Source organism: Mobula birostris, chromosome 29 (genome assembly GCF_030028105.1).
Source record: "Mobula birostris isolate sMobBir1 chromosome 29, sMobBir1.hap1, whole genome shotgun sequence".
Lineage (NCBI taxonomy): Eukaryota > Metazoa > Chordata > Chondrichthyes > Myliobatiformes > Myliobatidae > Mobula > Mobula birostris.
Window position 1 is genome coordinate 10,730,708 of NC_092398.1, and position 27,337 is coordinate 10,758,044.

General features: G+C 42.1%; 1 protein-coding gene across 6 annotated transcripts in view; it reads right to left on the reverse strand.

Moving 5' to 3' along the window:
- Window positions 1–27,337, reverse strand: part of kdm1a (lysine (K)-specific demethylase 1a) — an 83,710-nt gene that overhangs the window by 35,711 nt on the left and 20,662 nt on the right. For all 6 annotated transcript variants that reach the window (XM_072246782.1, XM_072246783.1, XM_072246781.1 and 3 more), the window contains 7 exons: window positions 15,863–15,941; window positions 15,475–15,567; window positions 13,587–13,693; window positions 11,833–11,914; window positions 8,719–8,813; window positions 5,511–5,528; window positions 80–222 (listed from right to left, as the gene is read on the reverse strand). In XM_072246782.1, the coding sequence (XP_072102883.1) occupies window positions 80–222; window positions 5,511–5,528; window positions 8,719–8,813; window positions 11,833–11,914; window positions 13,587–13,693; window positions 15,475–15,567; window positions 15,863–15,941 (617 nt within the window). The remainder of the gene's footprint in view (window positions 1–79; window positions 223–5,510; window positions 5,529–8,718; window positions 8,814–11,832; window positions 11,915–13,586; window positions 13,694–15,474; window positions 15,568–15,862; window positions 15,942–27,337) is intronic.

Genomic DNA, 27,337 nt, shown 5'->3' on the forward strand with positions numbered 1-27,337 from the left:
AGACTGAATTTAAGTTTTATACCCGAGCAGATCGCTCACATTATATTTTGCTGAGCGTGAAATATAATAAAATACTCACTGTATGACAACTTCCAATGCCTGTCCTAATGAGACCGGTTTGTTGTTCAGGTAATTGAAGTCTAACTGATGACTGAGGTAAGATGTGGCCTCCAGCAAACGATTAAATTCTTGCTCTACCATCTCATCTTTCTCTTTGGGAACCTGAGCATCACAAATAAAACATAATATTCACTCAAAAGAAACAGGATTACATCTTTTATTTATTTAAGAATTAATAACAGGAAGATTTCCAAAGAAACTAGAGTTATCTAAGTGTGTAAATAACTGCCTAATTTTGAAGGTCCTATTGCCTCAAGGGAATAAAGACAATACACATAATGACAAGATACTAAGGTGAACTAAAATATCAGTACAATTACTTATAATAACTACAAAAAATTCTGCAGATGCTGGAGATCCAAAGCAACATGATTGAGTCCTGATGAAAGGTCTTGACCTGAAAAGTCAGCTATTTATTCCATAGAAGTTGCCTGACCTACTAAGTTCCTCCAGCACTTTGTGTGAACTATTTATAATAATCATCATGGCATCAACACATGAAAACTATAATGTGTGATATAGTTCACAATGGATTTGGAAACTCAACTGCCTATGAGGAAAGGCTGAGGCTCCTCCAGCCTCAAGTTCTCCATGGTCAGATGTTGGGAAGAAAGATCCAGGAATGTAAAGTCACTAAATAATCTTGTCAACAGTTTGTTTTTTTGAGCCAAAGTTAAAGCACGATATAATGGTAATTTGGGTGGCAGGATGGAGAAATGTCTATACCAAAGGAGGTGTAAGATGCTCCTTCTCTCCGCTAGCATTCAGGTCACCCTTGGGCAAGGTGCGGCACCCGTTTAGCACCTCCCCCTTCCCTCCCTGATCAGGATCATTTGACGCCATGGAAGCAGGTGGTGGATGGTACATATCACAAATCCTGGTTATGCAACCACTGATACCAGGTAGACAATCTCTGAAGAGTATTGATAATGGCTGGGGCCACCTGTCTTGTAATGACACTGCCTAGAAGAATTCAATACCAAACCACTTCTGTAGAAAAATTTGGCAAGAACAATCATAGTCATGGAAGGACCATGAATGCCCATGTCATCAGACAAGGCACATAACAAACAAATAATCATGGCAATACTTAGTACATCAAGCAGAGGAAAGCAATTGAGTATTTAATATCAATGGCCTTTGTCACAACTGGGAAAAGTCACCAGTAAAATTACTTAAGAGGCGCAAAGTTTGCATCTTAAAACAAGATTTACTATCAACTTTTTTTCCATACTGATGAAAGGCTATCAACCAGAAATTTTATTTCAGCTCCCCACCCAGAGATGGTGCTTAAACCACTAATCATTCCCTTATTGTATTTCAGGTTTTCAGGTTCTTGTGCAGGGGGGGTGCGGCAGTTGATTATCGTGTTCCGTTTGCAAGATTTGTTTTTTTTTTTTTGAGGGGCAGGGGTGATGTTTTCCCTTGAATGTTTTCTTTGTTTCACAACTAGCTGAAGAAGACGAATTTCAAGGTTGTATACTGCGTACATATTTTGATAATAAACAAACTCTTCCACCTTTTTGTAGTAATTTGCATTTGGGAAGATGAATCTTATCCACACTCCATGTTGGCTAAGGTTTGATACTACAGTAAAAGCCAGGGATTGGCTCCTATTTTTGTGCAAGAGTGTGAGAGTTTAATAAGTTGCAAGCAGCATAGCAGTTAAGCATGAAGGTATGCCAAGTAACAAGATGATGCTGATCGGAGGTCCTTTTAACCAAACACAGTTCATCCACATGGTAATAAAAGAAATCCTTATCCCGGCCAAGATGCCATGCTTTTGCCTCCTACCCTTAAAAAATGCAATCTATTTGTCAGAAGACACTAAATTGTCAATTAAAATGTAAAACTAAATCACACAAGGACGACACCAGTGGTCACCACAAGCCAAGACAAACCAGAGGCCCTCAACTTGAGGTTAACATTCTTTTGAACATTCAGAGAGGACGATAAAGAATTCTAACATTACTAATTAATTTAGGTAAAGAAATTCTGGATTATTTAAACATCTAATGTATCCTTTTGAAACAAAATCCAGAACTTGAAAGAGGTTATGAGCTTTCATCATCAAAATTGTCTGAAATGTCCCAATGAAGGGAATTCAACCAATAAACTGTAGTTTTACAATAAACCTCATGCAATTTTACCTTATTATAATCGCTGTCTCACACATTCTTCTGTCCCCATTTTTTCAACTGCAAGTTATAACACTTAAATTACATCCTTCCAATTACTTAATGAATACATCTCCAGAAATATTTACCTTGTCACCATCAAGGTAAATGCAGAAATGTTGGATTACTTTGTGGTTAAGTTAGTGAGTCTTTGATCCAGCAATGATAAAGGAATGCTATTGTGGAAATATTTCTATAACCCTGAAGTTTTTATGAATTTATAACTTTTGTAAAATGTCATGTGACAAAATGGAACCTCTGTAATCACAGTGTGCTTTGCTGGTTTGTTAAGCTTGTTTGGATGCAAGGTGTGCAAAAGGGGTTGTGATTTATAGCAGGATGTGTTTTACGGCAGGGAGTATTTTGACAGCAGAGAAAAACAGGAGATAGCTGTTAGCCAGGAGAAGCCTCAAAAGACAAGTGAGCACATTAAGGACAAATACAAGTTATTTAAGACGGACGCAGATAAGGAAGGAATGCAACTAAGGATGAATTACTACACTCCTGTCAGTATATAAAAATGATCTGTTTTGAGCTGTAAGATTGAAGCTATCTACCAGCAACTTACCATATGAACGTAGACGTTCCTTTGCAAGTAATGAATACGCTTATAATTTGATCAACTCTTGAGTTGCTGTAGCCTGTTACTGTATATTAGAAGACCTGGCTAAATGGTTCAGGGCACTATTATATCTCCAAGCTAAGATGGTATGCAAATTGATGAGGATTTTGTGAGATTCATAAATGTACTGATCTCCTTTGGTCAAAGAGACAGAGACTGCAGGCTTAGGAGAGAAATACAGCATGGAAGCAAGCCTTCACCACAATTAGTCCGTGCCAATCACTGTGCCCATCAAGCTAGCCGCATTTGGTCCACATCCCTCAAAATCCCTCCTATCCACACACATCTTGTTATTGGACCTGCTTCAACCACTTTCTCCGACAGCTTGTCCCATAGACACATCACCCTGGGTGTGCAGAGGTTGACCCTCCGGTCTCTTAAATCTTTCACCTCTCTCATCTTAAACCTATGCCCTCTGGTTTTTAGTTCCCCTTCTCTGGGAGGAAAGACAATGTGCACTCACCCAATCTATACCCCTCATGATTTTACACACCTCAATAAAGTCACCCCCCCCCCCAAATCTCCTACATTCCAATAAATCCATTATGAGTGTGTCCCACCTCTCCCTATAACTCTGGCCCTCGAGTCCTGGCAGCATCCACGTATACTTCTGTACTCTTTCCAGTTTAATAACGTCTCTGCTATAACAGGGCAAAACTGCACACAATACTCCAAATGGGTCTCACCAATATCTTATGCAACTGCAACATGAGTTATACAATCTTAGGGGAGCTGATAGAAATATTTGTAAATTACTGTAATTGATTGAAATGATTGTAAACGGGTATTGAAGGCTGCATTGATTTGGTGGATTAACAAAGAACGTAGAAGTGTACAGCAAAGGAACAGGCCCTTTGGCCCACAAAGGTATGCCGTACCAACTAAAAAAAGCAAATCAACACTAATCACCCAAACGCCAATCCCTCCTATCAAGACAATGTCCATATCCTTCCATCTTCCTCACATTCATCTGCCTATCGAAACATCTCTTAAAAGCCTCTAATGTATTTGTCTCTACCACCAGGCAGTGCATTCCAAACAACTACCACTAAGTAAAAAAAAACTTACCCTTACCTCTCCTTTGAACTGACCCCCTTTCACCTTTTGCTTTCTGGTATTAGATTTCCACCCTAGGAAACAGATACTCCCTGTCCACTCTATCTATGCCTCTCAAAATCCTGTAAACACCTATCAGAACTCCGCTCAGCCCCACTGCTCCAGAGGACTCAACACAAGTTTATCCAGCCTCTTGTGGTAGCAAACGAAGGAGTTGTTTCCATGTCGTATAACTCTCTGACTCCAGGTACCAAGCAGTGACCTCAACAAGGGAGAGATGGTGTTGCCACATCCCCTTGCCTTCGACGTTGCTGCCATCTCCAAATGCGGCCTCCATCTTTGGAGGTCCTGTTGCAGTAGCTATGACAACTTGATGGTATGCATTTTGCAACTCGTATACTTTGTAGCCCGAAAGCACCAAAAATCAGTGCGAGTTGATGTTCGATGTGACGGACGGGAGCCAATGTGACAAGTTATTTAAGTATTTGCCAAAGATAGGGTCATTAAGAAAGCTTTTGGCACATTGGCCTTCATAAATCAATGTACTGACTACAGAAGATGGGATGTTATGTTCAAAATGTATAAGACATTGGTGAGGCCTAATTTGGAGTACTGTGTGCAGTTTTGGTCACCTACCTAAAGATGTAAACAAGGTTGAAAGAGCAGAGAGAAAATTTGCAAGCATGTCGCCAGGTCTGGAGGGCCTGAGTTATAAGGAAAGATGGAACAGGTTACGACTGCATTCTTTAGAACGTAGAAGATTGAAAAGAGCTTTAATAGAGGTGTACAAAATTATGAGGGGTATAGATGCAAGCAGGCTTTTCCCACTGAGGTTGGGTGTGACTACTACCAGAGGTCATGGGTTAAGGGTGAAAGGTGAGAAGTTTAAGCAGAACATGAGGGGAAGTTTCCTTACTCAGAGGGTCGGGAGAGTGTGGAATGAGCTACCAGTGGTGCAGGCGAGCTCGATTTCAACGTTTAAGAGAAGTTTGGATAGGTATGTGAATGGTAGGGGCATTCAGGGCTATTGTCCCGGTGCAGGTCGATGGGAGTAGGTGGTTTAAATGGTTTGGCATGAACTAGACGGGCCAAAGGTCCTGTTTCTGTGCTGTACTTCTCTATGACTTAATGAGATGCACTCATGCAGACAGTGAGACCATTTCTGAGTCTCTAAAAAAACGTAAATTCGCCCATTTAGAAAGATATTGAGGTAACAAAATTAAGGACAGGAAATAGAACTTTAAACACAAATGAGGAAGAAGTGACCTCCATCTTGATAGTCAAGTTATTTCCTATTTTAGTTCAACCCTGGTTTGCTCTTGGTGTACAACATTATTAGAAATACCCCAAAATTGCCTGCAGAATTATCGCAATTAGATAAAATTGATGCAAGTCAGATCGCCATTATAGTGTACATTTTGTGATTGTCCAAAATCCTAACATCCTCAAACGATTGCAGACATCTTACACCCCAAGTACCTGTTGCTGTCAGATTTCATTATAGATGCCTAATTAGTAAAAGTAAGAATACGTACGTTTGTGCATCTTTCTCCCTTCATTAGGATCAGATTCCAAACATCAGCAATGACATAGGAAAAAAAGCGGGAAAAATTTATTAGTGTCTTGACTCTGTGACCACATTTTTGAAGTATGTAACTTCTAAAGAAATAAAAGAAAATTCCTTATCACACCTCTCAGGATAACTCAAAAAACAAATTATCTGAAAAACCACCACTAACACAAGATTTAAAAAGCATCCATTTTGCTTCACACAAAACACCATAAAATAATAAAGAAAATTAATATTTGTTTCAGACAACATTGGTTGTCAATGAATTGGGGGAACTTCCGGTTTTTCCTCATATTGTGAGAGCAGTAACTTGGCATGCAAACAGCACTGTGAGGTGGCACGTCCAACAAAGCAGCCCTTGCTCGGTACTGTACTGTAATCTCCGGCCAGAATCCACATTTAGGTTTAAATCACTTGTCACTCAAAAGCAAGAGGGTTGTGAATAAGCTCACTTGCAACTGACTGAGAATCAAAGCACTTCACATTTAATGAGCATGTCCAACACAGTGCAAACAGGGTTAAAAGGTTTAACTCAAGAATCTTAACAGAACTAACTAGTGAACATACAATTAGAATAATTATAATTTATCAGAGCTGATGAGAAATCATTAACCCATGAGGTTCAATGTCTCTCTCTCTCTACTGGTATACCATTTCAAACTCTTTGCCTTTACTTTATAAAAATCATAACACAACGTCCCCAAACTACAAAGGATATTATTATTATTCCTTAGATCTTAATTCTAGACAAACTGGAGGTGCCTGGCACAGTAGTGTAGTGGTTAGCAGAACTCTTTACAGTCCTGGCAACCCAGGCTCAATTCCCGCCACTATCTGTAAGAACTTTGTACGTTTTCCCTGTGCCCGTATGGGTTTCCTCCCGCAGTCCAAAGACATACCGGGTGGTCGGTTAATTGGTCATTGTAAATTGTCACATGATTAGGAAGGAATTAAATCAGGAGACTGTTGGGTGGTGTGGCTTGAAGAGCCGGAAGGGCGTATTCTGCACTGTATCTCAATAAATAAAGAAGGAAATTTAAAGAAATAAATAATCTTTAAGATTTTCAGCTCATAATACAACACTGTAAAAAATGACAACAGAACTAGTTTATTATTTGGATTCTTACTACTTTTCAAATTGCTTTCACTAGCTTTACTTAAAAGCTGAAATATCAATAGAGGAAGACGGAGTAAATAAAATTCCTCAACATTGCGGACCTTTGGAGTTTAGGTTTAGTATAATCACTGATCTACTCTGCACCTTCAAAATATACAAAGAGCACTTAGGAAACTCTTAAATAGGCATGTGGAAAAATGGAGGGTTATGTAGGACGGAAGGGTTAGATTGATGGTAGAGTAAGCTAAAAGGTCAGCACAACATTGTGCGCTGAAGGGCCCACACTGTGTTGGACTGTTCGATGAAAACGACTTTTTTTTACCGTGCCCATGGTCTGCTCCCTATCAAATTATGGTATTGCTTTGCACTGTTGTAACTATATGTTATAATTATGTGGTTTTCTCAGTTTTAGTCTTGGTTTGCCCTGTGTTTTTCTTGTGATATCATTCTGGAGGAACACTGTATCATTTTTCAATGCATGCATTTCTAAATGACAATAAATGAGGACTGAGTGCCCTCATAATCTAATCTAAAATTCTGGGTAGCGTTGACTGCTCCACATGACGTCCCACAGAATCCTTTTGTTCAGATCTGTATTGCAATCGGTGTCAGTATGTGACAGGGTGAATCGATTTGATTTACAATTTACATAAGCAATTTTGCAGGTCACAGAAGGGACTGTAGCTTAAGCTCAATCGGGTGGTGAGGACAAATGGTATGATAAAAGGACAGCACCACACTGTGGGCTGAAGGGCATGCAATGTCTCATAACGTACTCAGGAACAGCCACCCAAAGCAGGTTTAATCACAGTCTGTGAAACTGAAAACTCGAGGATTTACCTTTCAACAACAGGAATGTGAGAATGTTTTAAATTGCAGTCTGACAATTGTGGCGGATTACACACTTCAGAGAGCAAACAACCCACGCAAACATAAATACATACAGTATATACAAGTGGTGGACGTGGCAAACTTAAGACATCAGTTTAGAGAAATAAAATCTTTGTAACCAGAACATGAAAGGATTCGAGGTTCAATCGGACATTAAAACTTGATTAGAGCCAATATTAACGATCGGATGCTCTATGACAGTGTCAGTGCCTCTGTGAAGAACTGTCCAAAGAGTTAGGAGCCTTGTAGTGTTACTGGCTTGACCATCGAGTATCATTTTAGTATAATCACCGTTCTACACTGCACCTTGCTAATATACAGGGACATACTCGAGAACATCTACAGGTAGCAGCAACTTCCAGCAACTGGTACTTGGGGTCTCCACAGAGTCCTGTGCAAAAATGGAGACTTCCCTATTAGTACCTGTACTGCACAAGCTCTATGCCATCCAGAATCAGCCTGATAAAGAGGACAGTCGGGACTCAAGCTGAGTTGACAGCAGAGGCCAAAGTGGAAGCAGTAGGAGTCTCACACTATCCCATTGCAGCACATTTCCCCTCTCAGAATTGGCAGTCAGAACTTCTACTTACAACCAGAATAAAAACTTCTCACATTGTTCACATTTTCACATTTTGCTTACACTGAAGTCTAGCAAGTTTTTGACTGAAAACCTCAGAAATGGACTTTTAGCAGAATCGGCTACAACCCTTCGATAAGTAAGCTGTCAAGTCGTCACTTTTCTAAGAACAGCTGACTCTCAGAACCACACTGCAGGGCCATTTGCAGCAACTTCCACACTAAGATCAGGACAGATCAGCAGGAAGTGATGCTGGACTGCCGGTAAATGGCACTTGACTAGCTTAGGAGTGGTTGGGAGACTGTGGAGATATCAACATTAGCCATTAAGATCATAGAAGATCAAACCTGCCCAGTGAACCCTCACTGTTGTCATAATGAATGGCTGGGCTGGCTCCAAATCTATCCAAGCACTCCAAGTCAAATACTGAAGTAATACTGATTCCTGAAATAACTCGCTAAAATTCCTACAGAGAAGCACTCAGTTTCCACAGGCTGCACAGCAACATAGAGCAGATGTTTGAACAAAAAGCAAATTAATTAGATATAAGTAAGTATAGAAAATCATAATCCATCATTTTAGACTTACAGCCTGCCCATTTGCTTCATACAGGGGACATTTTTGTTTTATTTTGGCCAGTTCCATGTTTACTTGCTTGCTGACCACTGCCATCGGGTTTCCACCTGCAGAAAAATTAATAATAACTAATAGGTAAGTTCTGTCAGTTTTAGAGTCAAGGACTTGAGAACAATAATTTGACGACTGAAAAGGAAAGCTCTTCAGCCTGCTCAGTGTAAACTTGTGCAAATGCATGGTCATGGTATTCAGAATTCCACACTTGTATTAGTGTAAAATGAGGGTTCTCATTCCCGACTAGTCACCTCTTCACGTACATGTACAGTACTATGCAGGAGTCTTAGGCACACAGCTCGGGTCCCCAAGAGTTTTGTACAGTACTGTAGTAATTTTACGTATTACACTGTACTGCTGCATGGCATAAGTGAATGATGATAAACTTGATTCTGATATGGGTCTCTATTGTGGACTGAGAGTGGGAAGGGGCAGGGAGAGAGGAATCATGGTTGGGAAAAGGGGAAGAGAGAGGGAAGCACCAAAGAGACATTCTGTAAGGATCAATAAACCAATTGTTTGGAATCAAATGACCTTGCCTGGTGTCTCAGGGCTGGGGTGTGTCTGCACCCACACTACACACCCCCTGCCCCTGCCACTCATCCCACACACCTCCCGTGGTGCACCAGGCTCACCATTCCCAACATCCTTTGCTCTCGCCAGATTTACAAACTCAACTCTCTGCTCCATGTTGACAAATACAGGACTATGCAAAAGTCTTAGGCACTGTAGATATATATACACAAGCTTAAGACTTTTTTTGCACAGTACTGTAGTTATGGAGGAACAGTCAGGATTGGAACCTGACTACAAGCCCTCCATGACCAAGCAATCATTAACATTCATGCATGAAGGGCGGCCATCAAGGCAACACTTCATTAGACCCCTGAAGGGCCAAGGAAACACGGGAGACCAAAGACAACTTGGCGCATACCATAGAGGCAGAAATGAGAACCCTGAACCACGCCTGGGGCAAAATAGAGAAGATGGCCAAGGGCAGACAGGAGATCGAGGAGCTTCATTGCTGCCCTGAACGCCAGCAGCATACCAGGCAGTACAGTCGGCCCTCCTTATCCGCAAGGGATTGGTTCCGGGACCCCTTGCGGATACCAAAAAACGCGGATGCTCAAGTCCCTTATTCAACCTTATTGCTGACTGACCTTCTGAGTTCCTCCAGCGCATTGTATTTCATTCTTCAAACCCTCCCCAAAGTTCTTCCTTCAGTCCTGATGAAGGGTTTCGGCCTGAAACGTTGACTAATCTTTTCAACTGATGCTGACTGACCTGCTGAGTTCCTCCAGCGCATTGTGAGTGTTCCCTCATTCAACCTGTCTAAATGTGGTGGACCTTAGGACCCAGCAGCACCCCGGCCTTTATTTAACCTATCTCAGTGCGGTGGACATTAGCACCTGGCGGCGGAGCTCTGAATCCGCAGTGTTTCTGTTCACGAAAATAATCACAATTAAAAATAAAGTGGAAATAATAAAGTGATCAGAAAGAGGTGAAACACCATCAGTCATTGGAAAAGCGTTAGGCTACAGTCAGTCAACGACTGGAACAATTTTAAAGGATAAAGTGAGAAAGGCCCTGCCCCGACGAAAGCCTCAATTATTACTAAGCAACGCAGTGGTTTAATTATTAGGTTTTGGGGTTTTGGGGTTTTTGATCCTCCACATCAACCCAGCACGGATGGAGAGTGCGTTCGGGAGCAGGCTGTCACTGGATCAAACTTAGGAATTTCTGTTCCCGAGCCCGGCGCTGAAACATACATTTCTTAAGTGTTTTATATGCATAGAAAGGTATATACTATATACTAAGACAAACATTTGACTAACTGACGCTAAATAATACCGGATGTACCTGTTCCAACTTACTTAGTAAGAGAACTTCCGTTTTTTTCCCGATCCACGATAACCTACGCACGTCCTCCCGTATACTTTAAATCATCTCTAGATTACTTATAATACCTAATACAATGTAAATGCTATGTAAAATAGTTGTAATACTGCATTGTTTAGGGAATAATGACAAGAAAAAAAAGTCTGTACATGTTCGAACAACAAGTGCTGGAAGAGCACTTCCGGGTTTTCTTGATTCGCGGTTGGTTGAATTCACGCAAGCAGAACTCGCAGATGAGGAGGGCCGACTGTAACTAACTATGAAGAGTGGCTAGCTGGATAAGGTAGCATACATGACCAATAATTCAACAACCCTGTGCTAAGTCGTTTTTTAATAAAACGGAAAAGATGGGTGCAAATAAGAGAAAACATTTCTTTCCCTTGGTCAGACCCTTTCTGGAAGATTATTTTATATGCCCACAGATACATCATGCAGAACAAAACTGAACCTTCAGGAATTCAATTATGATGAAAGGGTACATAAATTTGGTTTGTACACCCTGCAATTTATATGTTGGAAGGTGATCCAAGTTTAAAATGAATTTAAATACATGGTTAGCACAACATTTTACAGTACCAGTGACCAGGGTTCAATTCTCCCTGCTACCTGTAAGGAGCTTGTACGTTCTCCTCCCTGACTGTGTGGGTTTCCTCTGGGTACTCAGGTTTCCTCCCGGTACTCGGGTTTCCTCCCACAGTCCAAAGACATTATAGTTGGAAGTTAAATGGTAATACTAAATTATCCCATGATTAAGCAAGGATTAAGTTGGGGGAAATCGCTGGGCGGCGTGGCTCAAAGGACCAGAAAGGGCCTATTCCGCGCTGTATCTCAATAAATAAATAAATTTCCTGCAGTAGAGGAAAATCCAGAAAAGGAACAATCTTAAAATTGCAGTTCTCCACGAGAAGTGATACCTCAAAACACCTCACACATAAAATGATTTGGAAATTTTAAACTCCCAAAGTGTTGTATGTACTGCTCAACTCAAGATGCCAAGTTAAGATTTCATTAAGTTATCAAGGAAGTCACAATAGTTACATGCATGTTGTAGGATCAAGAAGCAAGCTTAAAAGGGGCTACGACTGCCTGCCATTTAGTCTCATCCCCAAAATAAAGAGGGAGTGAGCGGTTAGGAAAGAAATGGCATACTTTCAAAAGCCAAGCAAAACTTACCAAGTCCTGTCACAACCATGGCCCCCAGATCAGCAACGTAGTTTCCCTTTCTGAATGTGGCAACACGTCCTCCAACACGGTCCTACAATTAAAGTGATGGTGCAGTGGTTAGGTGTCCAGTGAGTGTCTCCCCATACATAGCTAAAAATTAAATGGCTGGCTGCAGCTGACACTGCTAATTTGGGTTCAGCATTGTGACCTTATTTCAAGCCCTATGCCCAAGGGCATGAGCATCATTTTCTTTTATGTAAATTTTATTGTCAGAGTACATACATGTCACTATATACAACCCTGAGATTCATTTTCCTGTGGGCATACTCAGCAAACCTATAGAATGGTAAATACAACAGGATCAATGAAAGATCAACCAGAGTGCAGAAGACAACAAACTGTGGAGATGCAAATATAAATACGTAAATAGCAATAAATAACGAGCATGAAATAACAAGATGACTGAATCCTTAGAGTAGTTATCCCCATTTGTTCAAGAGCCTGATGATTGAAGGGTAGCAACTGTTCTTGAACCTGGTGGTGCGAGTCCTGAGGCTCTTGCACCTTCTACCTGATGGCAGCAGCGAGAAGAGAGCGTGACCTGGGTGGTGGGGACCTCTGAGATGCTGCTTTCCTACAACAGCATTTTATGCAGATGTCAATGGTTGGGAAGAATTTACCTGTGATGTACTGGGCCAAATCCACTACCTTTTGTAGGATTTTCTGTTCAAAGGCATTAGCGACCATTGGCGAAATCCTGCTGACAGTTGACAAAGCTACTTATCTTACTTCATCTTCTTTCAAACATGATTCTACTACTAATCTGCGTGCAATTGGAACCTGTAGCTTATATTTTGATGGTGTGGTTTGGGGCCAACTGAGTGATCTGGTGCTTTGCTGTCTCCAAGGGAGATCAATGAGATTTGGAGTGGAGGGTGCAGCCTGGAGATGGGGCACGAGCCCTTGATTGACTCCATTGCTTCTCTCTCGCTTGAGGCATCAAGCAAGGTTGAAATCGACAAGGGCGAGAGCAGAGGATAGGCAGGTATTTAGCGCCATCTGCCTGCATTTGTCCGGTTTTCCTCTCACTAGCTGCTGTCAGAGGAAAGTGCAAGAGTCTTGGAGGTTCACGTTGCATGTGTTCCTGGATTCAGGTTACTCTATTTTGCTGTTTTTGAACAGTTTAATCGAGGGTATCGATGTACACTGGAGTGTTTCGGTAAAGAGTGGTCCAGTAAAGAGTCACTCGGTAAAGAGCCTGCCTTGGCTAGCAGCAGCTTAGCACTGAACTGAACTAAACTGAATACTGCAAACAGCAGGAATTCCGCAGATGCTGGAAATTCAAGCAACACACATCTAAGTTGCTGGTGAACGCAGCAGGCCAGGCAGCATCTGTAGGAAGAGATGCAGTCGACGTTTCAGGCCGAGACCCTTCGTCAAGACTGCACCTCTTCCTACAGATGCTGCCTGGCCTGCTGTGTTCACCAGCAACTTTGATGTGTGTTGCGTAAACTGAATACTACTAGTTCGATGTTTGATATTCTATGTGTTGTTCACTTGGTTTTTGCCACTTGCACAATTTACTCATTTTTTTTCTCGGGTGTTTATTTTCTTGGAATGGGCTCCATGATGTTTCTGTGTTCAAGGCTGTCTGTGGGAGACAAATCTCAGAACTGTATTCTGTATACATACTTTAATAATAAACGTATTCTGAATCAAACTTTCCGTGTTAGGTTTATTGGGAAGCAAAGAAATGACCTTACCCTTGCCTCCAGAACAGTGACATCCATTCCAAAGCTCTGTAACTGGCGAGCGGCTGCCAGACCCGAAACGCCAGCACCTATGATTATCACCTTCCCAGTCTTCTTTGCTATGAATCAGATATTATTCCAGTTACCAAACAAAGAAAATACAGATCAATCAATATTAAAGGCTGATATACAGTACAGATTAACTGCATGCCCTTAACAAGTAATTGTTAATTACCATTTACAGCCTCCCCCCCCCCAAAAAAATCCATGACTTTTGCACTGATTGCACCTCTTTCGCACCCAATCCATTCTCTAGAACTGAGTAAGACAAGTTTGCAATCATAACAAACCTTTTGATTCCAGGCTGATTTTCTGACTTTCTAATCCCCCTTCCAATTGAAAGTACTTGTTTTTAATCACCATAAAACGGCTAGTTTGCAATCTGGCTCAACAAGTACAGTAGAATCCCTTCAGCACACCTTTTTAAAAAATTTTCTCACATATCCCTTGACCTGTACCGACTCCAGGTGCATCAATGTCTTAGATACAAAACTCACATCCTTCTGTTCAAATTCTTTGCATTCCAAAAAGCTCTTCTGAGAAAGTATAGCAGCTTCCTCTTATTATGCCCATCTGCACATCAACAAAGTCTTCTGGCCATTACTGCAAACCATGTTCCGTTCCCAAATTCTGGAACCCTATACTAATATTTTTTTCCATCTATTACAAGGACTACTTATTCCAACACATCTTACTTTGGTTTGTTTTAATCTGATATTGCTCTCTCTCCCTCTCTCTGGCTATCCATCCCATAGGATGATGATGGTTCCTTTCAGTCAGTTAGTGGGGTTTGGATACCCCACTCCTCAGAAAGGAACAGCGTGTGCGTGAATGGATTTTAGGTGAGTAGGGGATTGCACAGGTCCAGACCCACCCTCTCGACATCCCCTCCCGGATCCAGTGGCGTGGTGGGGTCCAAGACGGCTGGGGGAAGTTCTGTTGCAGTGAATGGCCAGACCAAGCTTCGATGCAAGGGATGCCCTTTCCTCGCTTCACGGCACGTGTTTGCTAGATGGCCGTTGACCCTACGAGAGGGTTCATCCACCCTTTGACAGGTCTTGTTTTTCATCCTGCAGGGTGTCTAGTCACCCTCCTCACCAGGCAAGCCTGGTGGGGGAGCCGGTTTAGTCGCCGACCACCCGACCATGCGACAGGTAGTACTGGGTTACGTGGTACCAGTAGCACTCAAGACGAGAGCTTTAATCTGATATAAAGTCATGTCAAATCATGGGATGTTTAAGAATATAAAACGTAGGAGAAGAATTAGGCCATTTGGTCCATCGAGTGTGCTCTGCCATTTGATCACGGCTGTTCTTTTTTCCCCTCTTAACTCTATTCTCCTGCCTTCCCCCCAAAACCTTTGTCGTCTTTATTAATCAAACTCTGCTTTAAATGTACCTGATGACTTGGTCTCCACAGCTGTCTGGAACAGATTCACCACCCTCTGGCTAAAGAAATTATTCAACTCTGTCCTTCTATTCTGAGGCTGTGCCCTCTGGTCCCAGACTCTCCCATGATTGAAAATATCCCCTGCACGCCCACTCTGTCGAGGCTTTTCAATATTTGGTATGTTTCAATGAGAACATCCCTCCACCCCTCTCATACTTCGAAACTCCTAAATTAAATCAAGCTGCTAGATCAATGGAAGCAGCTGCCACTATTGTTGAAATAAGTAAATAAGTCTATTTGAATAGTTGTGATGGCATGACATGTTAAAAGTGTGACAGTGGCAAACAAAATCCAAGCAATATTATCGATATAATTAAATCTCATGAGTTTTCTTTTTATAATGAACTTATGCCAAAAAACAAACAACTTGCAGTTTTGGACAATTACTTACTTGGAAGTGGTTTCACCCGCTTGTAGATGCCAAAATTAATTAGCCCGTGACGCTCCAAGTAGCCATGTATCCTGTGAACCAGCACTGCATCACCTAAGACAAAGAAGAAATGACAATGTGGGCTCAGACAAATCAGATTATCAAAATGCAACACACACGTTTACATGCTTACTTTAAAAGTGGCCAGGAAAATCGCTGGTACAGTTTCATATCCAACAATTTTCTCTGAAAAATTACCAAATTAAATTGTCGCTTTGACAGTCACAAAAAGAATCTGGAGATTAAACTGTTTTCCTTCTGTGCTTACATTATATAAAGAATTGTGCTAACTTTCTACAACTGAAGGTTCTACAGCCTTGCAAGTTCAGTTAAAATCACTCCAACTTACTGTTGTAAGGAGACTCCAGTTGCTGGTGAGTTACCTCAAAGGTCAACTGCACCTTTGGGTTGTCCAGCCAGAGCTGCAACTAGTTAAAAGGAGGAAATACAGAAAATGAATGTTATATTTAACAGACCTGCATCTTGTCATAAAGAGGACAAATAACCAACATACAAGATAGTTTTCTTTCATGCTCCAGTTCTCTCCATCATCCAGTCCCATGATATTTACGTCTGAAGCAAGTTTCAAAAGGTTATTCAATCTAAGGGAATATAATCTACTTTTAAACTCCCTCAAATAGCCTCTGACAACCACCTCTAGCTCCTTGTCCTCACATGTCGCTTAGCTCTCCAACAAGGGGTACTGGTCACAACTGAACTACTCTTAACTAGATTCCAGATAACAAACACTCTTACTGCGTTCAGTGCAACATATCCTAAGCATAGACCAAAACGGATTAGCAGATTTATCAATTGATGCTTAATATTGTTCCCAGATAGCCCGTTGTACATATACAACATACCCTAGTGCCACAATTTGGGTAAATTGAACAAGTGGGAAATTTTTCAGCAGCTACAATAAAAGCTCCTCCAAGAGGATGATAATCTTGTTATAGGGTTTGGAGGTTTGCCCAGAGAGCTATGCTGGGTGGAGTCGAGGCTTTACGCTTCGGCTCTTGATCAGGTCACCCATGCCAAACAGGTCAAACAGCAGAGGCCAGGCTAAGAGTGGACCACCAGCCCTCCAGGTTTGTGGGTTCAGCTCAGGGCTAACAACCCTGACTGGCCTAATAAAAATTGTTATTGGAACAGCAATGAGGAATCCTTCTATATCTGCATACGACGGTACTCCTTAATCTCTACTCAGGATTTGCATGACTGACAGTAGTGAAAACTGAGAGGAAGATGCTGGCATGATAAAGGAATCCCTGAACATCACCAAGACGAAAACTGGTTTTTGGAACGTACAAGCCATGTATGCACTGGCAAGCTGGCACAAATAACTGCAGGAATGTATCGTCACAATCCACAGACAGAGATGAGGACCTTCATTGCTGCTCTAAATGCCAACAGCCTAACGGACAGCAAGTACAGTATAAACTGGATAAATATGAAGTTATCCTCCCCATAGGAAAATGAGTATCATTTAAATACCAAATAATTGGGAAATATTTAACTCACAAAAGGACCTGGTAAACCAGATACTAAAGCAAACAAGAAGGCAGCAAGCAAATGTTGTGCTAGTTTTCATTGCAAGAAGTTTTAAGAATAGGGACAAGGATACCTTAGTACAGTTTATACAAGATCACGGCGAGTTTGTTTTAGTTCACTGAAGAATTCAGATTAATGCCTCAGATGGTTCATTCGTTATGTGTTGCGTAGTATGAAGAAGGTAATCGTGGTCTTTCCATGACCATAATTGTTCTTGGCAATTTTTTTTCTACAGACATGGTTTGCTGTTGCCTTTGTCTGGGCAGTGTAAGATGGTAAGGATGGTAGGATGGTTGCAAGGGGCAACACAGTAGCGTAGTGGTTAGCACAATGCTTTACAATACCAGTCACCCAGGTTCAAATCCCACTGCTGCTTGTAAGGAGTGTGTAGATTCTCCCCAAGATTGCATGGGTTTCCTCCGTGTGCTCTGGTTGCCTCCCACAGTCCAAAAACATCCAAAGTTAACTGGTCACTGTAAATTCTCCCATGATTAGGCTAGAGTTAAGTTGGAGGTTGCTGGGCGGTGCGGCTCGAAGGACTGGAAGGGCCTACTCCGCGCTGTATCTCAATAAATCAAAAAAAAAGTATGAGCAGAGATTGAGTCATCAGAAGAATGAGAGGGGACTTCATTGACAAAATTGTGACAGGGCTAAACAGACATAATGTGGGGAGCCACTTCGAAGAGGGTTACAATCCCAGTATAATGGAGTAAAACATTCAGTACTGAGAAGACATTTCCCTTTACAGTGGTGAACAATCTCTGAATTCACCAGCACAGAAAGCAGTCAAGGATAAGTCTCTGAATACAAGTAAGTGTTATACTTTAAGGCACCAAGTGCATCAGCAAAGAAGAGTACACTGAGGGCGAATGGCCTCCTCCATCTCCTGTTTACTGTGAGCTCTATCACTTCACACAAGACTGTCTTGTGATAGAGCTCTTGGTCCACCAGTCAAAACATCTGCTCAGGCTGTGTGGCAATTGCTGTTGTGCCAGGATCGCAGTGAGGAACCCGGCTCACATTGGTGCTTTTACCCACTCCTTGGCGTGGCAAGGCAGCCTGCGAGGGCTGTAGGTGGGCTGGCTGGGGCACGCAGCAGGGTCATTCAGCACCAAGATGGGGGCTCAAGGCAACATCCTGTCCAGCCTGACACAGGCCATTGCTGGGGGCTGGAAGTTGATCATCATCATGTACCACGACGTATGACATAGGTGATCATGGTCTTCCATCCTTCCCTCATCTGCGAAAGGTCACAACCGGTGGGGAATACACCCTTCATGGCGCTGTTCCCATTCCTTTCTCTATCCATGACCATGATTATTTTTGGCAAATTTTTCTACAGAAACGGTTTGCCATTGCCCTCTTCCGGGCAGTGCCTTTACAAGGCAGGTGACCCCAGCCATTATCAATACTCCTCAGAGATTGTCTGCCTGGCGTCAGTGGTCACATAACCAGGACTTGTGATGTGTACTAGGTGCTCATACGGCCGTCCACCACCTGCTTCCATAGCTTCACTTGAACCTGATCTGGGCGGGGGGGGGGGGCTAATCAGGTGCTACAGCTTGCCCAAGGTTGACCTGCAGGCTAGCAGAGGGAAGGAGCACCTTACACCTCCTTTGGTCCTTTGGTGGAGACACATCTCCACCCTGCCTCCCAATAGAGTTGATAGAGAGCCCAGATCCCGCGGTCTCTCATCATTACCTGCTGCATGTGATAAAAGATGTTTCCTCCCCCCCTCTTTATTTGCTGGGCCCCGGTAAAATCAGCAAATAAAGAGGCTTTGGGATTTTAACGTTTCTCTGTTATTCACTCTTTGGGGTTTTTCTTCTGTTTCGTGAATGCCTGCAAAGAGCAAGGATTACAGGTTGTATACCGCATAATCTCTGATATTAAACTGAACAACTGAATTACTGAATGGCCAGCTACAACCACTGAGTTCATTACCACAGAGGGCAAAGAGGGCAGTGGCACGTCCTAGGTACACAGATGGTCACTGTCAGTGTTGATTCAATGCTGGGAACACATCCTGCGTGCTATGCAAAGTGCCAGATTCTGCATTCAATAAATGCTGCATTGAGTTCACTTTGCCAACCGCAGTCCACAGGAGATTCTGCCAGCTTTTAAGCAGATGCCGTCACTGGGCTTCTGATCCAGCATGTTGTCCTCCACAGGAGAGCTAGTGAATCGATCAGCGCTCCGGTGACAAAAAAGATTCTTCAACCAGACTGAGTAACATTCATAGTCATGTCTAAACCAGGAATTTGAATATCAATGTCCTCTAGACAGCAAAACAAAGATTCAAATAATAGCAGGGACAGACAGTAAAAGACTGTTTTAAATCTTCACATTAAATTCTGAAGCATGAGACAGCGCACTGGTAAAATTAAATTTTCAGCACGTGACTAACCTGCTGTTAAACATTCATTCCCTGTCGAATACTCCAACCTTTAGCCACCATGTTAAGTAGCTAAACACTGCATGTTCACTTCCTTATATTTATTTCAATGCCACACATATTGTTGTAGCCCAAACAGTACTTTCTGGATGTTTACATGCAACTAGCCATGTCCATGCTCCAAAGAACTGATCGTGGACTTCAGAACGGGTAAGGTGAGGGAACATACACCAGTCCTCATAGGGGTAATCAGAAATGGAACGGGAGAGCAATTTCAAGTTCCGGGGTGTTAACATCTGAGGATCTATCCTGGACCCAACATATTGAAGCAGTTACAAAAAAAGGCATAACAGCGGCTATATTTCATTAGGTGTTTGAGGAGACTTGGTATGTCATCAAAGACACTCAATGTACCATGAAGAGCATTCTAACTGGCTACATCACCATCTAGTATGGTGGTGGTCAGGGGGGTGGGGGGGGTTGGCTGGCTATTGCACAAGATTGAAATAAACTGCAGAAAGTTGTAAACTTAAATCAGCTCCATTATGGGCACTAGCTTCAGTAGTACCAGGACATCTTCGAGGAGTGATGCCTCCAAAAAGGCAGCTTTCATCATCAAGGACCCCCACCACCCAGGACACGACCTGATCTCATTGCTACCATCAGGAAGGAAGTACCTGAAGGCGCACACTCAATGTTTCCGATTTCTGAATGGACACTGAACCCTTGAACACTACCTCACTACTTTTTTATTTTTGCATTGTTAATTCATAAATACAGTAAATATCACTCGAATTCAGTTTTCTTTCTCTATTATCATGTATTGCACTGTACTGCTACCATAAAGACAACTATTTTCATGATATATGCCGGTGATAGTAAACCTGATTCTGATAAGCTAAAACTCAGTTTTCTATTATTCTGCCCTGAATATGATTTTTTTTAAATTGCCCGCTATGGTAAAGTGAATTGCTTTTTATGTTTAAATAATTGAAATCTTTTATTTGAAACTTACTCAATTTCAAAGTCAAAAACAACTAATATTTTTGGCAAGCTGGCTCCAGCATTCTGGGTCATTGGCTACCTCATGGATATGGCTTGCTCTGGTTCCCCCAGGGCAATCTAAGACTTTGTACCTGGAGTGAGTTGTGTGGAGAAACTGACAATGCCAGACTAGCAAAAAGTTCCTCATTGTGATGTGTGGGCACGTGGTCAAGTGGTTAAGGCGTTCGACTAACAATCTGAAGGTCGCGAGTTCGAGCCCCAGCCGAGGCAAGAGACTTAACCACACAGTGCTCTGTGACGACACCAGTGCCAAGCTGTATCGACCCTTGCCCTTCCCTTGGACAACATCCGTGTCGTGGAGAGGGGAGACTTGCAGCATGGGCAACTGCCGATCTTCAATACAACCTTGCCCAGGCCTGCGCCCTGGAGAGTGAAGATTTTCTCGCAAGACTAACGGATGTGATGTGTGTATGGTACATAACTGGCCCAAATTCTGATCCATTCAATGTAAGTGGTACACATACTGTATGTTGCCATTAATTTCAATAGTTTACATCCACCAGAAAGTGCTCGAATTTCAATATTGAGAGATTAAAAAAACTGGAAAATCTCACAAGGTAATTTGTTCCATAAGGAGAAAAAAACGCAAAAGTGATCCATCTTTGAGATTTCCAGTGGCTGGCAAGACCAGCCTAATTATTTCAACCATCTTTTGTAACATAACAAGGAATTACCTGCTTTGGTAAAATGTTAAAGCTTCTATGGAAATAACCAATTAGCAGCAAAATCCTCCCTTGGTTCCTTGGCCAATACTTGTCACTCCAAGAATCAAAGGCCCTAAATATTGGCCAAGGAGAAATAAATGTTCATATCAATTCCGATTCTGAGGTGGTAGTACAAGACAAAATACCTGCTAGATATCCTTCAGAGTAACTGCATTCCGGCAAAGTACTTTGAGAAATATTATGGCCAAGATGCCATCTTTTTATGTATCCTATCACGATTCATTTCCCATCAAGACAATAGACTGCAACACACATAAAATGCTGGTGGAACTCAGCAGATCAGGCAGCGTTCTATGGGAATGAATATACAGTTGTTGTTTTGGGTCCAGACCCTTCTTAAGGACTGGAAAGGAAGGGAGAAGACACCAGAATAAAAATCTGAGGGGAGGGGAAGGAGGATAGCTAGAAGGTGATAGGTGAAGCCAGGTAGGTTGGAAAAGCAAAGGGCTGAAGAGGAAAGAATCTGATAGGAGAGGAGAGTGGTCCATAGGAGAAAGGGAAGGAGGAGGGGACCTGGGCGAGGTGACAGGCAGGTGAGAGAAGGCAAGAGACCAGAGCGGGCAGTATTACAGGGGAGGAGCGACGGAACTTTTCTTTACTGGAAGGAGAAATCAATATTAATGCCATCAGGCTGGAAGCTACCCAGACAGAATACAAGCTGCAGCTCCTCCATCCTGAGGGTGAGGGCACAAGAGGAGGATAGGGATCAACACATCAGAACAGGAATGGGAAAGGGAAATCCTGACGAAGGGTCTCGGCCCGAAACGTCGACTGTACCTCTTCCTAGAGATGCTGCCTGGCCTGCTGCGTTCACCAGCAACTTTTATGTGTGTTGCATGAAATGCTTGGCAAATGGAACAGAGGTACTCGACGAAGCAGATCCCCAATTTACAAGAGGTCTCACCAATTTAGAGGAGGCAACATTGGGAGCACCGGACATAATAGACAACTGAGCAGATTGACTGACTAGTAGAGCAGATGGAGTATTATTTTTTAGTTTTCTTTAGAGATATAGCACAGTAACAAGCCCTTCCAGACCAAAGGGAGTTGTGCTTTCCAAATACACCCATTTGACTAATTAACCTACTAACACATATATCTTTGGAATGCGGGAGGAAACAGAGCATGGGCAGGAAACCCGTGTAGTCAGGGGGAGACCATACAAATTTCTTACAGGCAGAAGCAGAAAATGAACCCAGTTCGCTGGCGCCCCATGTAGTTACGCATTAAAAAGCAAAACATCAATTGCTTACAGCACGGAAGCGTAGTGGTTAGCACCACACTTTACAGTACCAGCAACCCCGGTTCATTTCCCGTTGCAGCCTGTAAGGAGTTTGTACATTCTCCCTGTGACCGTGTGGGTTTCCTCCGCGAGCTCCAGTTTCCTCCCACAGTCCAAAGATGTACCGGTTGGTAGGTTCATTGGTGATTTAAAACTGTCCCACAATTAGGCTAGGGTTAAATCGGGGGTTGCTGAGTGCCGTGGCTCGAAGGACTAGAAAGGCCAACTCCATGCTGTATCAATAAATAAATAAAATAAAATACACATACTCTTTTGGGACCAGAAGGGCAGATTCTAAGCATTTTGGACGTGAAACGTGAAGTTTGAGACTTACTAACATAGACAGGAAAGGGAATATGTCAGATTTCTTTGATGCTGAGCTCCATAACTGGCTGTATTCTGTGACAGACCTCTCACCTACTACCTTCAATGAAGATGATTAGGAAAAGATGTAGGAAGCAAAAGGGCAAGGTTAATTATTTTTTTATTACATTGTGTGTGAGAGCATGTGTGTGCTAGTGGCTGTGATCCAGTAGAGTGATCTGAAAGCAGAAAATGTGCAAACACTCAGAAGTACAGTCTGCACTGTGGAGAGAGAAACACAATGAACCGTTCAGGATGAGGATCCTTCTTCAGAACTGGCAAAGAGAAAATATAAGTCAGTTTTTGTTTCTCCTTCCACAAATGAAGCCAGACCTGCTGAGTGTTGTTAGCATATTGAGGCTTTATTTCAGATTTCCAGCATCAGTTGTTTTTTTTTTCAACTTTCATCTGCATTGACTGGCTGATCACGATGAACACCTAACCTATAGGCAATAATCCATCAAACAAAACTGAGCCACCTTCACCTCACACCTATTAATCCCCAAGGTCAAAATTAGAATGCACTATCCCGTTCAAATGAGGAATTTCTGGCATATTAGAGGATCAGGGAAGAGAATCTACACATTACCTTCAGCATCAAAAACAATTGCTTATTTCAGAAAGCTCCGTTTGGCAAACCACTCATGCATCTGACCAGCAACACACATCAAAGTTGCTGGTGAACGCAGCAGGCCAGGCAGCGTCTCTAGGAAGAGGTACAGTCCACGTTTCGGGCCGAGACCCTTCGTCAGGAAGTCCTGCAACTTTTATGTGTGTTGCTTGAAATTCCAGCATCTGCAGATTTCCTCGTGTACGCATCTGACCAATGGGTTTATACATTGACAAGAGCAGACATTTGATTAACTGGAACAGAAATAAAATATCTAGTGGAGCAGCCATGTATCTGTTCTCCTCCTGCGTTGTATTTGTGTTGCCCGTTTATTATGGTAACTAGTCCTGTGAGTCAGGGCGTGGCAAAAGTGAAGGGAATAAGTTACGTACTCTTGCTTATTCTAAGGCAGTTTGTAGCACAGGACCAGCGGATGCCGTATCTTTCATTGACTGCTTTATTTAGTTTAGTTACGCTGAAGTTTCATTACTTCGAGATTGTATGCTTTGCTAGTTGCTAATAAAGGATCAAATACATTTCTTTGACTTTTGGAACATCATCACTGAAACGGTTGGAGGACGCGTCATACAAGGAAAACAATCCATGGGGGTCGCCAGCAGCTGCAATTGAATTAATGGAAGGGGCTGCTACGTGACATATGCAAGAACCAATACCAGAAAAGCATTACTGGAAAAGATACTGGGAATTGCAACAAATTTATCTATTACAAGTACTTATCCCATAAATGCAATGTGAGTGCACTGCACAACAACCATCCACTAAGAAGTTTCCTTAGTGAAACTTGAGGGAAACTTTTGATGTATCAACACAATAATAATACTCTACGGACTATTTTCTTTAGTCAGGGCCTTGTGCTTTGACTCTTGGTAAGGGTCATCCAAGAACAGCTCAAAGGGTAGAGGCCAGACTAAGAGTGGTCCACTGGTCCTGCAGTTTCAGGGGCTCAGCTCAGGGCTAACCAACCTAATTGGTCAAAAAAATTGTTACAGAAACAGCACTGAAGAATCCTTCTACATCTGTATGTGATAGTATTCCTGAGTGTCCACCTGGGATTTACATGACTGACAGTAGTGAAAACCAAGACGAAGCTCTTGGCATGAAGAGGGAAGCCCTGAACACCGCCAAGACCAAAAGTCTTCAGGAGAACCATAACTGGGCCATCTTCTCTATGTTGCCCAAGGACAGACAGAGATGGAGGACCTTCACTGCTGCCCTAAACACCAGCACTGTAACAGGAAATTGATGATGATAATGTTTCCTGAATTACCTTAACTGTCATAACACATTAATTAGAAATATTCTTAATAACTGCTAAATAACAAGCACTTTCTTTATTCCAAGTGTTTTAATCAACCTTGACCATAATTAACAACTGAGAATCACCTTCTGAGAAGGTCAATTAGATACAGCATTGAGGATTTACAAAAGAAAAGTGATCACGTCTCCATTCTCCTGGATGAGTGCAGCTTCAACTCAAATCCACCTACATCAAAGAAACATGCTTGACTTGTACACCTAAATAGTCCACCACTGTGTCTGCAGAGTGTACAAACCATGAAATGCACCACAGCTTCTGGCCTGGGCAATTACAAAAACGCACTTTATTGCAGTCCAGGTGAGGAGGAGACGCCAGAGGCAGTGCAGCATGGCACTTGTGCTCATTTGGGGGTGGCCTCTCCTGTCAGTGCTGCCCTCCAGTGTTGGATTGGTAGAATTACAGGGTAGACAGCTGGGAACCATCCATTTGCAGGACTTGTCGCTCAGGGTCTTGGACTAAAACTGTGTTTTCTTGCACGACTTTTTTTTGTTTCTCTCTCTCTCTCTCTCTCCCCCTCTTTATTCCGAATGCACGTGCATGTTTTTGCACCTTGGCCCCAGAGAAACACTTTCTCGTTTGGCTGTATCAACATATGGTTTGAATGATAATTAAACTGGATTTGATTTGATGTTAAACTGAAACAGCTACCAAGAACAAGGAACACCACCATCTGCATTTCCACAGCATCCAGACCTGGAAATACATTCCCAGTCCTTTATTATCACTGGTATATATTCTCGAACTCCATCCTATTAGAACTATGAAAGCACCTCAGTCAGACAGACTACAAAGGTTCAATGAAGCACCTCATCATTACTTTCCCAAAGGTTTATGGGTGACAAGTAATCGCTGATCTTGCCAACATGCTAACATTTCAAAGGAAGGCATTTTTGATGGGCTTGAGAAGGATTCTGCTCAGTCAGGAGTCTTGAAGTCAGTTCTAAAAGATACACTGGCTAAGCTAGATATGAAAATTAAAAGTTTGCCAATGGATGCTTAAAGGCATGGAATGAAAAGAAAAAAGTCTTGCTTAATCCATTCTTGTTAGTTATGTGCCACGTTGTCCGATGTGGGAGATTATGGTCCTTCCAAGACCATGAGTGTTCTTAGCAATTTTTTCTAAAAAAGTAGTTTGCCATTGCCTTCTTCCGGGCAGTGCCTTTACAAAACAGGTGACTGACATCATTATCAATACTTCTCAGAGACTGCCTGCCTGGCATCAGTGATTGCATAACCAAGACTTGTGATATGCAACATCTGTTCATATGACTATCCACCACCTGCTCCCATGGCTTCATGTGATCCTGATCTGGGGGCTGAGTAGATGCTACACCTTGCCCAAGGGTGAGCTGCAGGCTAGCGGAGGGAAGGAGTGCCTTACACCTCCTTTGGTAGAGACGTATCCCCAACCCAACACATTAGGAAATAAAAATCCAAAGAAGTTAAGTATTAATGCTTTAACAAGTAGCAAGCCTGATGATTTGGAGAATTTAAAAAATGTAGCAGTGGACAGAATAAATATGGGTCCCATAGAAACAACAATATAGGAGCTATTCTGGAGAAGAAAGATGAATAGAAAAAAATCAAACAATGCATAAAGCAGAAGCAGAGATGGGCCAATGATCAAATGACAGTGATATACTTTAAGTTATTAATATCACCAAGGAGAAAACACCGAAGTTACTGGAAATAAAGCACGATGGTTTTAAAAGAGGTGGCTGTGGAAATAAAAAGGCAGATGAAGTACAATGCAGGAAGACATGAGGTTATGGTAAGAACAGTACAATGAAATATTCTTCAAATGTTAAGAACTCAGGTGCCAGAAGTAAATACATCAAGCAATTCGAAGGCAAACAGGATATTTGCTTTACTGCAAAGGGGATGAAGAATAAAATAACAAAGTCAATGAAATTGTGTAGGGCTTTGGGAAGACTTCAGTTGGAGCATCAAGTACAATTTTGATTTGCACCGAAAGAGACTTGCTAGGCAGAGTCACTGCAATACAGATTCACTGGACTGACTTCTCAGAAGACAGAGTTATCAAACAGGGAATGAAGTAGGAATGGTCTAAACTCAATAAGGCTTAGAAGGAGAAGTTTCAACTTCGTATCCTAAGTAGACAGCATAAAAATAAATTTCCCACATCTTACTTGTGTCCCTTGCCCATAATTTCATATCTGCATACCTGGTTCTCAAAATGTATGCTAATGGAACAACAACAACTCTTTAGCTTATCTAAAATGATAAAAGCCAGGACCAACAGCTAAGGGATAGCTTCTTTCTACAAGCCATTAGACTTATAAATTCACATGATTGTACACTGCAACAGAGTCACAACGCAAGGATTTTTACTCCCTCGCATTCTGGGACGGATATAAGATTTAAATAAATTCAGATTCACAATCTGTATATCTCCCTCAAACATACTCAACAGAAAGCAGTTCTATCTTCTCCATTCTAATCTTATCATCACTGCTTAGTTATCTTTCATCGC